The sequence below is a fragment of the Prunus mume genome, linkage group LG6 (genome assembly GCF_029339155.1).
Source record: "Prunus mume cultivar Tortuosa linkage group LG6, ASM2933915v1, whole genome shotgun sequence".
Lineage (NCBI taxonomy): Eukaryota > Viridiplantae > Streptophyta > Magnoliopsida > Rosales > Rosaceae > Prunus > Prunus mume.
The window spans coordinates 16,695,760-16,712,908 of record NC_142703.1 but is presented as its reverse complement, the minus strand read 5'-3'; the positions used below and the strand labels follow the sequence as shown (position 1 = coordinate 16,712,908).

General features: G+C 37.7%; 1 protein-coding gene across 1 annotated transcript; it reads right to left on the bottom strand.

The window, feature by feature from the left end:
- Positions 1 to 3,196: 3,196 nt before the first annotated feature.
- On the bottom strand, positions 3,197 to 13,081 carry LOC103335477 (TMV resistance protein N-like). The gene is made up of 4 exons (XM_008238487.3): positions 12,322 to 13,081; positions 5,540 to 6,632; positions 5,178 to 5,456; positions 3,197 to 5,050 (listed from the first exon to the last, which is right to left on the bottom strand). Exons 1-4 carry the CDS (start codon positions 12,873 to 12,875, stop codon positions 3,545 to 3,547), a joined length of 3,432 nt encoding a protein of 1,143 aa, XP_008236709.2. The 5' UTR covers positions 12,876 to 13,081; the 3' UTR covers positions 3,197 to 3,544.
- Positions 13,082 to 17,149: the final 4,068 nt, after the last annotated feature.

Here is a 17,149-nt window from a genome sequence, read left to right as displayed (position 1 = left end):
CCGCCAATTGCTTGTATTAAAAATAAAATAAAATAAAATTAGGCCATCCCATCTGCTGCGAAGTAGTTTCCTCTGTCATTTTCACAGTGGATGAGAAGTCAAAAGGCGAATATGAATAAAAAAGAAGACTGCACTTTCGTTGCAACGTACGGTTGTTTCGCAATTCAGAAGTAACGTAGTAGTTCGGCGTGTAGGAAAAAAAGACAAAATGCATAGATGATGAAGATGCATAAAATAACCTCCTCTAAAAATAATATTTTGTTAGAAGACAAAACTTTGTTTCTTTTCCTTTTTTCTTATTATATGACCTAATATTTAGGATCTTGTCCACAACATTTTGAAAAATAATATTGATTCCTTTATCGACAAAATGGCCTAATTATTTACAGAATTTAAGTAAAATTTTATAATAAAAAATTGATTAAAAAAACAAGAGAAATGCTGTCATATTTTAATCCCCACTAGATACACGCACATAGGACGTGCTTAGGATATTCATTAGGAAATAAAATCAATATGATCCAAAATTTGGTGTTTATCGAATATAGGATGATAAACTAAATTCGATAGTCTCAGTACGACCTGAATTCGGTAATCTTATATAATTCACATTGTTTGTCAGCTTGTAATATAATCATCTTAAATCACTCAAACTCACTATGCAACACATTTCACTCAATTCTTTTGTGCCAAAAGTCAATGGGATATAGCTCAGTTGATTGAGCTCTTTCACCTCCATTCATGTGGGTAAAAGTTCAAGACACCCAGACACTCAATGAATATTTGTGTAAACCACCCTCCCCCAATCACTTGTGCTATAAATAAATAAATAAATCCATTACAAATTCCCATGTTTTTCTTATCATTTCCATTGTTTTTTTTTAATCTAGTTTTTATCAATATCGATAATTTTCGAAACCTTAAATACTTAATACCTTACTTCTTACCCAAAAAAAAAATTGTCCTTATTTATTGTATAATTAATGAGACAATAATTATTTATAACAAAAACCATGATTTCACTTATAATAAGCATCAATATACATCACAGATGTGAAGTAGTTTCCTGTCATCTTCATAGTGGATGTGAAGTCAAAGGGAATAAGAAAATGGTCAAAAGGAAACAACGACAAACCACAAAAAGAAAAAGAAAAAGGAAGCATCACTACACTTTCGTTGCAACATGGTTGTTTACCAAGTAGTTGGGGTGTGGAAAAAAAGAAAAAAGGTCGATTGATGATGAAGATGACTAAAATAGATCAGGATTGTCAAAAATAACCTCCATAATTGTTAGAACACAAAATTTTGTTATTGGCGAGTCAGTTAATTCATAATGTGTCATGCTATTAGATAGAAAAGTATTCGTATAGTGTATGCGAGTTTAATATATTATCGTCCCTCTCGATAGGAAATGTCCTAATATATATATATATATATATATATATATATATATCTCATCTAACAATTGGGGCTTGCAGGTAATGAGACACATAACCAAATTAAAAAATAGGATTGTAATTAAAGCGATATTTTGTTGATTAAGAATGAATGCAATTCTCAAAAATAATATCATGAACCCATTCACATAGAGTGAGAGGGACTTCATTTGATCTTTTCTTCGAGCAGAAACTGGTTGAGTATCAGAATGAAGTCTTTATATGGTCAATGGCTAGATAGTGAGCGTATAGTGGAATGTCAAATAAGTTTTGGGGTGGGTGGTTTCAATTGGGTTGCCACCAAATATATATTACAAGATCAAATAGGCTGTTACTAGATAGTAACTTTTTAATTAATGATGCCAAGGGCTAAAATAAGATGGAGGATTTAATCAAACTTGTTGTTTCATGATGCTATAGTCAATTGTTGCATGACCAATACCTTTTCCTTTTTTTTTTTTTTTTTTTTTTTTTTGAAAGGGCAAATTTCATTCCATTAGAAAGGAGGAATAATGGGCATGTAACGCATGGCCTCGTTAAAACCTTCCCGGAGAAACCACACAGGAAAAACCCTGAGATAAGAAAGAATACCACATATGCTGATGAAGTACAAAAGAAGGAAAATTATATAGCATCAATATTCCTCCTTTTTAGTTGAAGAGGGGGTTTTTTTTTTTTTTTTTTTTTGGTTTTCTCTGTGTATGTTATTGCGATTTGCAGTACTTTACTTTGTTGCGACCAATGTTATGTCTAGAGTATCCAATGTTATATAACTCCCTCATTGGTAGTTTCACTAAAACACCCAAAATGGAGGTTGAAATTATAAAAAAACCCAACACCCAAAACACTTTATAAACACACCCAAAACCCATCATTACACACACTTAAAACTCATTTATAAACACACCCAAAAAGTTGACTTTGGGGTTGATTTTGGGTGTGTTTCTATGTTTAAATAGTGCTTGGGTTTTTTTATAAATACATGTCTAGGATTGGGTTTATTTATAAATTTGTATAAAAACAACTTGTGTATTTTGTTTTTGTTTTTGTTTGTTAAAAAATAATATATGGTTTAATGGGTTGTCCTGTTAAGGGAAAGCTTGGAGGCAATAATTTAAACTTTTGGAAAAACAATAATCCCAAATGTAAGAACCATTCATCCGCTAATAGCTTGCAAAAATATAATTAAAATGGAAAAACAAAAAACAAATACGCTAGTAATAAGTTTATGTATCTACTAAAACTTAATTACATGGAGGCAATCTAATGGATCACTAATGATTTTTTAATCAAAACAACCTAGTTATATATAATTACTGAAAAAAATAATCTCATTTTTCACGGCCCAAGAAGCGAGCAAAGGTCCTTCAACAAGTTAAACATGTTCACAAGGTGTCACCAAAGCACAAAACGGTCCATAAGCAAACGAACTGTGGCCTCTGAAAGCCTAGAGGAATCCAAGTCCCTCTGAATCTGAGCCATTCTGCTGCTCTCTTTTCTTGCTTCTTTCAACACTTGCTGTTGTTTTTCAACCTCATCATCACCTTCTCCTTGTTTTCCCTTTGATGAAAACACCAGTCGCTTCTTAGCCCCTACCTTGTCTTTCAGCTTTGCCAACTCGCTCATCCAAACCTCCACCACTGCAGACATGCTTGAACTTGAAAACATGAAAACTGGCTTGGTCTTGACTCTTCGAGTTTGATCAAGGATGATGAGGAGAGCTGGCTATTATGCTTGTTGGGTTATATAGAAGAGAGAGAGAGAGAAAGAGGGCTTTGCCTTTCATGTGGCTTGGATTGGATGAAAAATCAGTGTGTCACAGACAGCCGTTGGTTATAGGCTCGCACACAGGATTTAGTTTTAGGAATATTCCACACAGAGAGAGAGAGAGAGAGAGAGAGAGAGAGAGACTAGAGAGTGGGGGTATGAGTTTTGTTGAGTGAATGAAAAGCTTCCCCGTGGGCGCACGGAACTCTCTTCTTTAGATTGTGGGCGATTTGACATATTACTATTCATCAATAGTATCCATTGCATCTTAGCTTTTCTTTTGTCTTATTCCAACATTGCAAATCTCTGTCTCCGACCTATTCACCTCTTCATCATCATCTTCAGTAAAAGTAGCCATCTTCATTATCTTCACAGCTGAAGTAGTCATGTTCCGAGTCTTGCTCATCTTCACATAGATCAACACAATTATCTCCATCAAACCTCTCATTAAAGTCTTCCAGGTCATCGGATTCAGACTCACCATCTTCCGGAAATATAGACAGGTCTTCTTCATCCTGTGTCATTACCAGGTGGACCCCGAAGCTTTTACAACGCAGCGAATCTTGTGTCAAATTCAGAAAATTAACTCGACACACAACAGGCGACTGCGGCCAGGTAATCTGATCATCCCGGCAAGACATTTCTCTGAATCGAATATAGCACAGCCACACATGACCTGACCCTATAACATGACCTGACCCTATCTTTCTGAAAATGTCATCGAACTGAATAAAATGAGGTAGCATTCCTGGTTGATTGACGGAAATTTTTGCTCGAAAATGATCGTAAACTAGTCTTTTATTTTGCAGGTATTCAACATCAGCGTATAGAGCCAATCCTTGGTTCTGGCATTTGAAGTTTGGAGGGATTTCAATCAAAAATTCACATGCTTCATCACGCTCCTTCACATCCTTATGACAGCTGAACAACGTCGAGAGAGCTTCAAAACTTGCTGGAAATACAACCTGAAATCCAAGTTTCTGTGAAGACAGAAGGTGATCAAAGAAGAGTGTGATCTGCTCCTTTGCTAAAATGTTTTGCTTCTTTGTGAGGTCACGAGCCAGATTGCCACAGAGTCGCTGGCAATTACACAAGTCCACGAACTCAATCATTTGTGAGTCTTTTTTACCTTTCAGAATGTTGGACAATGATGAAAACCTTTCCAATGATACGCAATCACTCGCCTCTAACTTTACAATTTTTGGTGGAAGTTCCGGAATATCTCGAAGCCTTTTGCAGCCATGCAAGAAAAGCTCCCGCAAATTGACAAATTTCGTAATGCATTCGGGAATATTTACAAGGAAATCACATAGTGTTAGATCAAGTACGCACAATGTAGACACATAATCTTCAGACTCCACTTTATTTGGAAATGTAACAAGCTTTCGACTTCCTCGGAGATCAATTTCATTTAGATGTTCCAACTCATAAATGCTGGGTGGCAGATTCGTAAGATTTTCACAACTCCTTAGGTCTAAAAATACAAGACTGATGAGATATGCAATTGACGCAGGCAACTCTTTGACGCCACTACCAGATAGAAACATGCAACGTAAGGAATCCATCTTTCCCCCAATTTCAGGGAAAGTCTCCAGTCTTCTGCAATCTTCAAGATTGAGAACTTCTAGAGATTTTGACTTGATTATTGGAAATAGTGTGAGGTTATGGCATCTCACAAGACTCAAGTCAACAAGCTTATCATGACATCCAACAGAGGGATGAACCACAACTAAACTCGTGCAGTCGTCTAGATTCAAGGACTGTAAGTTTGGAATTCCAGAGATATCTGGGGTTTGTGTTAGGAATTCACAGCTCTCAAAATTCATGGACTTCAAATTTTGCAAACGCTATATAAGACAAAAATAGAAAAGAAAAAGAAGGATCAAACGATAAGGCATAAACAAGTGCAAGCCATAACTCCAAAAACTTAATAAACTTTTGAAAATACGAAGGGATGAAAATAATTTAAATTACCTTGAATCCCTCCCCAAGTTGTGACAAGCGGCTACGAGGCATATAAAGTTCAACAAGTTTACTTGGATTGAAAGTAGATGGTAAAGTTTGTAGAGGACAATCAGGCCAATGAAGAAACCTCAACTCATTAGATAGATAATCCACGTGATCACCATAAAATCGTGCATTCACATTGATGAAAAGTCGAAGGTTTTTCATCTTTGAGAAGCTGTCACCACTCAAGCATATGTCTTTTGGTGTCGGAAACTTTGCTATGATGCCTTTAATATTGTTTGTTCCCTGTTATCAAAAAACATTAGTGTTAACATACAAAGCTCTTTAGCAAATAAAAATGCAAGTGTACACATCACACACAGACTTACTGTTCCTTCTGTTAGAACACGATAAACATCCTCATGAAACCACAATCTGCTATATTCACCAGGCTCATTTGGTGACTCTTGATAAACTATTCCTCTACCCAATTCTTCAAGCAAGTCATGCATCTCAATTGTGTCTTGTTCAATATTTATGAGGGCCTTGTCTACGAGTACTTTAATAGCATACTCAGGCTTGAGGTCACAACCTTCCAGGATCGGTATCACATGGTTCACCTTTCTACCGTTAAAGAAACATGCTATGTCAAGGAAAACTTCTTGCACCGAATCTTCCAATGCATCATAGCTTATTTTGAGAGTTTTTTTAATGTCCGAGTGCAGATTCCCATCCAATGCATTATGCCACTCATCTATACTTCTACCACATAGATGAGAACCTAAAACCTTGAGAGCTAAAGGAAGACCTTGAGCATGATTCACCACAGTTTCTGCAGCTTTCACATAATCATCATCCAAATTTTTATTTCTCCCACCATTCCAACTAATGAAGAGATCAAGAGATTCACCAAAGTTTAATTTCTTGGCCTCGTATATAATACTAACTTGATGAGAACTTAGAAAATGCTTATCTCTTGTCGTTATGATAATTCTACTGCCCAAACCAAACCAATCACAACCTCCAACTAAGTTGTTTAACTGGTCCAAATGATCCACATCATCTACAATTACAAGGACCTTTTTACGACTCAACCTTTCCTTTATCACACTGATTCCTTTATCGGCACTGGTAACCTTTATTTCCTTTCCTCTTAGAATCTCATAAAGAAGAAGATTTTGTAGGTCGACTAGGCCTCCATATTGTATTGATCTTTCTCTTACATTTTCCAGAAAACAACTCCCTTGAAACACATGGGCCAGTGAGTTATAAACAGCTTTAGCAACAGTTGTCTTTCCTATTCCACCATCCCCCCATATTCCTACCATGCGAACATCATTTCCTTCAACTTCTAAAACTTTATGAATATCTCGTACACGAGCCTCTATTCCAACTTGGTATTTTGCCACATTGATATGGGTATCATGTAATACATGTAAGGAAATCTCGTTGACAATGTTCTGAATAAATTCAGCTTCACGGCTGCCAATTTTAAGCACAAACAACATTAAAATAAAATGGGATTTTTCTATATATGTTTTAAAGAAGTGCTCGACTCGATACTAGTGTAAATTATGTCGTGAATTTTAGATGATGGAGTTACTTCATCATGATATTTGATATGTCTAGACACTTCTTATTAAAATCTCAGTTTATTAGTTAAAAGTTGGATTCAATATCCATAACTGTCTTACATTTATCAAGAAGAATAATTAAATGAGGGTTTTATAATCAACATAAGGAAGAGCTGTTTGGTAGGTATCTAAGACTAATAAATCAATTAAGTATTTTGTTCTTGGAAATTATGTAATTTATGGACAACATTTTATATATATATATATATATATGTTTGTTGCATGTTATCACATACCATAGGCTTAATTTTTTCAAATCCTCTAGGTGGGATTGCCCCTGAGAGAGAGAGAGAGAGAGAGAGAGAGAGAGAGAGAGAGAGAGAGAGAGAGGTGGAGTGTAACACCCCGACTCCAAATTTATTGCATATTTTAATTTATTTAAGTGGAATTACGAATTTACCCTTGGGATAGGGGTAATTTAGTCACTTTCTTATCTGGAGGGAATTTGGAAATTCCAGTGGTACCGTTGCGTAGAGCACGGTGAGATGAGTCCGTAGACACGTAGTGGGCTCGAATCGGAGTTGTAGCGAAAGAGATACGATCAAATGAAGCTCAGTGGCATAATCGTAAATATTTTAAAATGAGTTTTTGGTTAAAAGACGGAACTGCCCCCATCTCTCTCTCTCTCTCTCTCTCTCTCTCTCTCTCTCCCGCACGTTCTCTCTCTCTCTCTCTCTCTCTCTCCCGACTCCGATTCTCTCTCTTGATTCACGGCCGTCGCCAAGGCAGGACGTGAGGCCGTCACGTTCAACGGCTCGACGCGTCGATCACGCCGCACCGAAATCCCCGGAAACCTCGAATCCCGGCAATTTATTGGTTTGAAATAGGTTTTCGTCGTTGCGCCGCCGCCTCCGCCGCCCAAATCCAGTGAAACGGTGTGGTTCCTCATCTATTTTCGAGATCTAGCTGCCTGTTGGGTAGGATTGGATTGATTTCTTGTCTAGGATTCCGATTTTAGAACCTAGGTTTTGGCCGGATTTGGGTTGAAATTCCGGCCACTTGCCGTCTGAATTGGACGTTGCCGTAGTTGAATAAGTTGCTCCACTCGTCGAGTAGTAGCTGTAGCCGGAAAGGTGGCTTTCGATTTGGAAGTTTTCCGGCGATGGTATCGCTTAGGACACCCACGCCGCTGCTGCGTGGCGTGAAAAGGGCATTTTGTCCCAATGTGATCTTCTCGTTGTCATGAGCGCGTAGGTGTGCTCGAATTTCAATATGGATACCGTTAGAGTTCCGAACGGATATCGCATATCGCGTATTTTTCGGGTTCGCTAGGTTTGGACCGTTGGATGGTCCTGAAGTTATAATATGTTGATCTAGGTATAACCAGGATCACGTAAGATTTGACGAATCGTAAAATGGAGTCCCGGATACTCCGAAAATGTCAACCCTAGGGTTAGGGTTTTAGTGACCGTCCGATCGTGCGATCGTGAGCGATCCGACCGTCCGATCTGGACCAAACTTCCAGGACGTGTGTCCTAGACCTTGTAGAACCTATAGGAACTTTCGGATCATAATTTGGAGGTCGTGGGCCCTGCGGGCCTGTTTCACCAAGTTTGGGTAGTTTGACCCTGGGTTGACCGCTAGACTTTCGTTGTAGTCCTACCATCCCAGGAGGGTTAGAATGACCTTAGTGACAGGTCTTGAGCGTTGTTAAGTTAAATGGTTTTTATGCGAATTTAGAATATTATTATATGATTTAAATTGCGAAATTATCAGATGCTATACCAGGGTTGAGGTTTATTTAGGAGTAGAAATTATATTTTATATATTTAATTGTGTGGATGTATAAAGGTAAATAAAGCGTTTGAATGTTAGTTTACAGTGCTATACGCACTACCCCACGTAACCCCCCATATTGTGATCATGTTGAGGCCTTTAAACCCGTGTGATGGTGAGAATGTAGCGAGCCAAAGTGAAACGATATGATGATAGGTGAGAATGTAGCGCCCGGTGAGGTCGCACACGTCTTTGGATTAGCCGTATTGACCCCATATGTGGACCGGGTGCGTCCGGCGTATGAGGAGATATGATTGTATGAGGTGGTGAGAATGTAATCAAGCCCGGTGTAGGTCGCACGCGCGTCTTTGGATTAGCCGCGTGTTGGCGGACCCATATGTGGCGGGTGCGTCCGGCGTATGAGGAGATATGATTGTGTGGTGGTGAGAATGTAGCGGGCCCGGTGTGAGTCATCGCGTCTTTCAATTAGCGGCGTGTTGACAGGCCCCATCGTGGCGGTGCGTCCGGCGTATGAGGGAGATATGATTGTGTGGTGGTGAGAATGTAGCGTGCCCGGTGTGAGGTCGCACGCGTCTTTGGATTAGCCGGCGTGTTGGCGGACCCATACGTGGCGGGTGCGTCCGGCGTATGAGGAGATATGATTGTGTGAGGCTGGTGAGAATGTAGTCGGACCCGGTGTGAGGTCGCACGCGTCTTTGGATTAGCGGCGTGTTGACAAACCTCATACGTGGCGGATGCGTCCACGTATGGAGAGATATGATTGTGTGGTGGTGAGAATGTAGTCGGCCCGGTGTGAGGTCGCACGCGTCTTTGGATTAGCCGGCGTGTTGCGGACCCCATCGTGGCGGGTGCGTCCGGCGTATGAGGAGATATGATTGTGTGAGGTGGTGAGAATGTAGCCAAGCCCGGTGTGAGGTCGCACGCATCTTTGGATTAGCCGGAGTGTTGTGGACCTCATACGAGGCCGGGTGCGTCCCGTCGTATGAGGGGATTATGTGATATGTTGATGAGTTCTCATGTGTCGTAGGTTTATCCGGCATGCGGATAGGTCCCATACGTAATTTTGGATGTTCCGGCGTATGGGGAGATATTGTGATTGGGTTTGGTGTGTTGTGATGGATAAATCCTAAAATGTAGGAATTTGTATAGCTGTAATGGTTTATTTGATATTAGGAGCCAGGATGTATACGAAAGAGTTACGTGTGGCTTGATCCCTTAGTAGGGTACGTAGGCAGCCTGAAGTTACTAGGTGCAGCCACAGATTAGACCCCATTTAGGTAGTCTTATTGAGATTGGTTTGGACCTCGTTGTTGGTCCCGAAACTTGGTTGAATTGAGGCTTGTCCTAGGGACTAAGTGAGCGAAGGTGGACATGATTAGATTTTGAATTTGTTAAATGCATGTTTGATGCATTAAGTTATTTTAAAAACATGGTGGGCAGTTCTGCGAGAATCATTTGAAGGCCGGAGGCCATTTATGCAAATTGCATGAGATTATATTGTGCGTGCTGCCGGTTGGGTTATAAAATGTGTTTTATGCAGGTGGAAATTTTGAAATGTTCAATTTGGGAGACTCTGCGAAATTTGGCAAAAGTCTCGTGCCCTTAATCCTCTCAGTAAGCGACGAACATAGATTTAAGGAGTGAACAGCGTGGGTGTGATGCGGATCTCCGAGGTTTCTCGGGTTCGGAAAATTCGGACGGGTCTGTCATGGAGGAGGTCATAGAGAGGCGGGAGTGCGGCTGTGTATGGCAGGGATGGGTTGATTTGAGAACTTATTTTTTTTTTTCACAATATTAAACCCAAATAAATAAGTTAGGGAAAGTACATCAAACGTGGTTTTCTTCTTCTGTCTTACACTCCCCTTCTATTTTCTCACTCTATCGTTTAATCGCTTTTCTGATCGATTTCTCCTTACTAAACAATTGTTTATCAAACATGTTACTATTGTACAAGATTTTCATGTTGTCTTTTGTATATTTTTGCTCATTTTGCTTCAAGATCTTGAATTTGTCGTTTGGTGGTTGACAAATGAAGTGCAGAAAATATATCTAATCTGTAGTTTCTATTCATTTTCGGTACTTTTGATTGCATATCTTGAATTTATATTGTTTGATGGCTGAGAACATGAGGGAAAAACAAACAATTAGAAAATTCATGAACAAGCTATGATGTTAGGGAAAGCATGTGATGGAATGGACACTACAATAAGAATAGAAGAGATTGGTTTTATTAGAAAGGAGAGAAGTACACTGCTTGCTTGGTGTAGAACTATGAGGCTATTAATAATGTAGCTATTGGTTGGCTAATTGGCCTTTCAGTGATGTAACTATTGCTACTTAGTGGGTTTGTAAGACTGCAGGATTTCATCCAACACAAAAAAAAAAAAAAAATTAAAGGACTGCAGGATTCCACTGGCATATTACACAAAGCCTTGTAATCTCCTCTGTTTCTATTAGATTGTGTGAGGCTTAGATATAAGAATAGTGTTTGGCTTTCTAGTAGATTTCTTAGTTACAATTCACATTACAACACTTCCTTATTTATATTGTAAACTTAAGTAAATGGAGTAACATAAAAATAAATGAAAGTAAAAGGACAAAGACATCTACTAGAAATCGGTTTTAGTGCAAAATACAATTTAGGCTAAAAATGATGGCTCATTAAGTCAATATATACTTCATACTAAAATCCCGTAAAATCAAATTTTCTTATTTGATGTGTAAGGAATAAAAGCCGCCAAAAATTATCTTGAAAAAATGATTATTCTGAAAAACCATTTTTCATACTTAGCCAATATTTTTACTTAAAACAGTTTTTCATGTATGATATGAATGCATAAAGGAACCTAAGGTCAATCTAGGTAAAAAAAACTTTAGATGTTCAATCCACAAGGAGTTTTACAAGAATAACCTAACTCTTACGTATTGAAGAAATATTTGCTTGAATAAGCTCCCCTTAAGACAGTACTCATAAAGGTCCAAAGTTTGAGAGCTAGAACCCAAAAGAAATGCAGATAAAGCCCCAAATCAAAACTATGACGGACCTAAAAAATGACGTAAATGCCCTAAAATGAGCAAAATTGCACTAAGATATGTCAGTTCTTATGTCGAATAAGACAAGATGCCTTGGGAGGTGATAAGGATTGCACTAATTTTTTGGTTTATTATCACATTCTTAGATATATTTTTGGTGTATTGCAATGTGTGTTTATTTTTTGAAGTTAATGCAGTTCACTTTGATAATGAACATGAGTATTTTGTATGGTTTTATCTATTAACTATGAATTAGAGTATTATCATTTCATTTCAACGGGTCTATTTTGCATAGAATTTTTTTTAACATTTTATACGTTGACCTCCGGAATGACAATTCATGGATCCGCCACTGCCGGCAAGACTGCCGACTTGACCAACCACCATGTCTACGACTGGCTTTATCAAATATTATCAGCCACATAAGCTGCGGCTTGCTCTAGGCTAGAGCATTCTACAAAACTCCTTATATGTTTGTGGCTATATGTTTAGCCGGCATAGTTCACCGACTTGGTCATTTAGCCCAGTAGCCACCCTCTTCTAGATTCTACTACAATTATCTTAGATATCTGATAGCTATTGTAGCACTTTGGGATTCTAAATTATTACTCTAGAGATTTCTACCAAATGTCCATCACATTTTTACAGTTAAAATAACAGATTCTGCAACCCTGGGAGAAATAAATTGAAATTAAAGCAGAGCCTCCGGATCCTAAATGTATATTAAAGATAGAAATATACCGCATTCAGAAAAGAAAAAAACATACCCCTCCAAGTAATGCGACCCAGACAAGTGTGCAGCTTTTGTAAGAGCTTCCTTCCATCTCCGCACCTTCTTCATATTGTCTTGGAATTTTCTTTCATCATGGTTTGTAAGTTTCTGTTCTTTGAATTTGCGTTCATGGTTATTCAGTGCCTCGCCATAACTACCTCTTTGGTTCCTTACATCTTTGGGATCCACTTTGTAGAAAACTGGCCAAACCATCTGTTGCTTTGATTCTCTACACTGAATGATATGAACAAGTTCATCCAAGCACCACTTGGAGGATGCATAATTTTCAGAGAATACGACGACAGAACACCTCGATCCTTCAATTGCATCGACAAGTGTTTGTGATATTTCTTCTCCTCTTGGGAGCTCACCATCTATGAAGGTTCTGATGCCCCTCTGGACCAAATTATTGTGTAGATGGTCTGTGAAATTGTAGCGTGTGTCCTCACCTCTAAAGCTGAGAAACACATCGTGGGTCCATGAATTGGTGAAAGAACAAGAAAAAGAAGGGGAAGGAGCTCCTAATAATCGAGTGGTGTCTAGATCCATATTGTTGAAAATTGAACAGGCTGAAAGGGTTGGAAATTATAGTGATTTATTGTCCAAGGGTCTGTTAAGATGAAGAGAAACTGAAGAACAGAGTAAAGAAACTATAGAAGCAGAGAGAATTTTAGAGAAGGAATTGTAGGTTTCTGTATTTTGTTAAGCGTTGGCTACTCACTTTGCTAACAACTCTAACCACATTCTAACAGCTTACTCATTGATCTATTGACACTTGGCAATATCATCATCATTGATACTCTTACAGGGTCTCTGGTTGGCAATGCCAGTGGGGAGAAGAATCATCAATCATGTGAGTGAAAAGTCTTCGTCTTTCTGGGCCCCAAGAGCCCCTACCTCTGCTTGGTCTCTCTAGTCTAGACCCGAGGGACAGTTTTAATTTTTTTTAATTTTTAATTTTATATAATTATTTAATCAATAAAATAAAACTAATTTGTTACTCTTTCAAAAGTTTTCCGCGAATGGCGGAAAGAAGAACCACCTTCATTAGAGCACTTTCACCAATTAGCACTTACCATGGAAGGGAAGCAGCTACTATTCTTTCGTATGAATAAGTATTGCTGCCAAAAAAAAGTGTGTTTCACAAGTCTTGCCATTGCAAATACTATTCATTTTTTTGTTTTTTTTTCACAACTTTGTTTACTTAAACATTTGATTTGGATAATATTTTCGGATAAGATTTTTAGGTTCCTACGCGTCAATACTATTCATATCGGATAAGATTTTTTGTTTCAAATTTCATATAAATTTCAAAATTCAAAATTCAGATAAATCAATACAACTAATAAAATAAAATACATGAATGACAACTAATTATTAAAACAAAACAAAAAAACACAATGAAATGAAAGGCAAGCAAACTAAGAAATGAAAGGCAAGATTTTATTTTATCGGATAATATTTTTGGATAAGATTTTATTTTATTAGTTGTATTGGTTGGTATTTATAGAAAAAAAAAAGTATGAGGATTTGGTGTTAAAAGTGAAGAGTATTGGTTGGTATTTATAGACACTGGCGAACTCGAAATTTTTTTAGCGGAAGTGCAATATTGACTAAGTATGAAAAATGGTTTTTCGGAATAATCATTTTCTCAAGATAATTTTTGGCGGCTTTTATTCCTTACACATCAAATAAGAAAACTTGATTTTATAGGATTTTAATATGAAGTATATACTGACTTAATGAGCCATCATTTTTAGCCTAAATCGTATTTTTCACTAAAACCGATTTTTCATATTTTGATTTGGTGGGAATTTGATTTTCTAGTATTTTTATTTGAATCCAAATGGGGGGTACTTCCTTATTATGGAAATAAGGTATAGAGAGAAGAAAAAAAAAGTAATTTTTTGGCATTTTTTCAATTTTTCGATTTTTTCAATCTTTTTATTACAAAAATATTGGCTGCCGTTGGATTGGAGCAAAAATTATGATCGGAGAACCAGGACACGACACATGGCACATAATTGCTGGCGGACCGTATCGCCACGTCACGACGTCAGAAGGGCCACCCGGAGCTCGAGCCACCCGTTTCTTTGGGTCCCACCATCTTGCCCGGGCTTGCCTCCACTCTGAAATGGGTTTTACCCCAAACCCCAGCCCTCCCCCAAACCCCACTGCTGGAAATGCTCTTAGTGGTTGAATCCATCTGATTGCAGAAAAGGATGAGAGATCGATGTTGGGAAAGGCTACTTTCCTTTGTTATATATTAGGTGTTTACTTAGTGCTCCGCCATTTGCTTGTATTAAAAATAAAATTAGGCCAACCCATCTGCGATGTAGTTTCCTCTGTCATCAGAGTAGACGAGAAGTCAAAGGCGAATATGAATAAAAGAGAAGACTGCACTTTCGTTGCACGCACGGTTGTTTCGCAATTCAGAGTAACGTGGTAGTTCGGCGTGTCCAAAAAAAAAGAGAGAAGACAAAATGCATAGATGATGAAGATGCATAAAATAACCCCCTCAAAAAATAATATTTTGTCAGAAGATAAAACTTTGTTTCTTTTCTTTTTTTCTTATTATAAGACCTAATATTTTGGATATTGTCGACAAAATTTTGAAAAATAATATTGATTCCTTTATCGACAAAATGGCCTAATTATTTACAGAAAGAAGAGAAATACACTGCTTGGTGTAGAACTATAGGCTATTAATAATGTAGCTATTGGTTGGCTAATTGGCCTTTCAGTGATGTAACTATTTGCCACTTAGTGGATTTCATCCAACACAAAAAATAAAGGACTGCAGGATTCCACTGGCATATTACACAATAATCCCAAATGTAAGAACCATTCATCCGCTAATAGCTTGCAAAAATATAATTCCAATGGAAAAACAAAAAACAAATACACTAGGAATAAGTTCATGTTTCCACTAAAACTTAATTACATGGAGGCAATCTAATGGATCACTAATGATTTTTGAATCAAAACAACCTAGTTATATATAATTACTGAAAAAACTAACGACTCATTTTTCATGGCCAGAGAAGCGAGCAAAGGTCCTTCAACAAATTAAACATGTTTACAAGGTGTCACCAAGGCACAAAACGGTCCATAAGCAAACGAACTTTTGGCCTCTGAAAGCGTAGAGGAATCCAAGTCCCTCTGAATCTGAGCCATTCTGCTGCTCTCTTTTCTTGCTTCTTGCTGTTCTTCTTCAACCTCATCATCACCTTCTCCTTGTTTTCCCTTTGATGAAAACACTAGTGGCCTCTTAGCCCCTACCTTGTCTTTCAGCTTTGCCAACTCGCTCATCCAAACCTCCACCACTGCAGACATGCTTGAAATTGAAAACTTGAAATTCTGGCTTGGTCTTGACTCTTGAGTTTGATCAAGGATGATGAGGAGAGCCGGCTATTATGGTTGTTGGGTTATATAGAAGAGAGAGAAAAAGAAAGAAGGCCTTGCCCTTTATGTGGTTTGGATTGGATGAAAAATCATTGTGTCACAGATAGCAGAGCCGGTCCATTGATTTTGGAGGCCCTGTGCAAATATGGATGTCGAGGCCCTATATATACAAGTAGGAAGAAAAAAATCCATATAGAAACAAAAATTTCTGACACGGGAAGAACACATTCAGAAATAGCTTCCTAGAAAAATTTCTTTAGTCACCCTTCCAAATCATAGAGTTGATAAATTGATTTTCCAATTTCAATGCTTGGTGAATTCTCATGTGAATAAGGGAGGGAGAAAAGAACTGTGATTTTGGGGAAAGTGCTAAAGCTTGGGTTTTTACAATCCAAAATTTAATGGAAGAGGGTGGTACACTGGTACTGAAGATAAATGGCTTTATTTTGATGGAGGAGAGTGAGAAAGACTTATTGAAAGAAAAAAGAATATTAGAGTGGTTTTGCAGCTTGATAGTTGGGAAGAGGAAAATGAATTAAATTAGAGTCTCTACTCTCTAAGTCGTAGAATTTGTTGATAATTAATATTCAATTCAATTTTGGTTTTGGTGCCTTGCATGTGGTGTGATATTTAATATTTCATTTTTATTTTCATGTTTTAGTTAATTTAATGGGTTGATTTGGAAAAATTTGGAGGCCCCTAAATTTTGGGGGCCCTGTGCAGTCGCACACCTCGCACACCCAATGGACCGCCTCTGACAAACAGCCGCTGGTTATAGGCTCGCACACAGGATTTAGTTTTAAGAATATTCCTTGGGAAGAGAGAGAGAGAAAGAGAGAGACTAGAAAGTGGGGTATGAGTTTTGTTGAGTGAATGAAAAGCTTCCCCGTGGCCAGGTGCACAGAACTCTCTTGTTTAGATTGTGGGCGACTTAGCATATTACCATTCATCAAGGCCCCGTTTGGTGGGCTGGACTAAACTGGTTGGGATTGAACTTGGAGTGTTAGACTGGACTGACTTGGATTGATCTAGACTTCAAGTCCTATTGAGTTGTTTGGTAGAGCACTAGACGGGACTGGACTTAAGTCCAATCCATTATTTGGTACAAGGCCACATTGGACAATATTGGACTTCATTTTTTTTTAAATTTCAAAATTAATTTACTATTTATTAGATTATTTAACATCATAAAAAAATAATTGGTTTTTGGGTTGCAATCATAAATTTTTTTAATAATTAATTAATTAAAAACGCATCAAATTACAGAACCAATATTCATATACAAAAAATTATAGAACCAAATACATTCACCGAGATTGGCACTTCAATAAAAAAAATTATTTATTATTAAAAAAAAAAAGAAAAAAAAGAAAAAGAGATTGGGTCATGAACACACATAGAAGAAAACTACAATACGA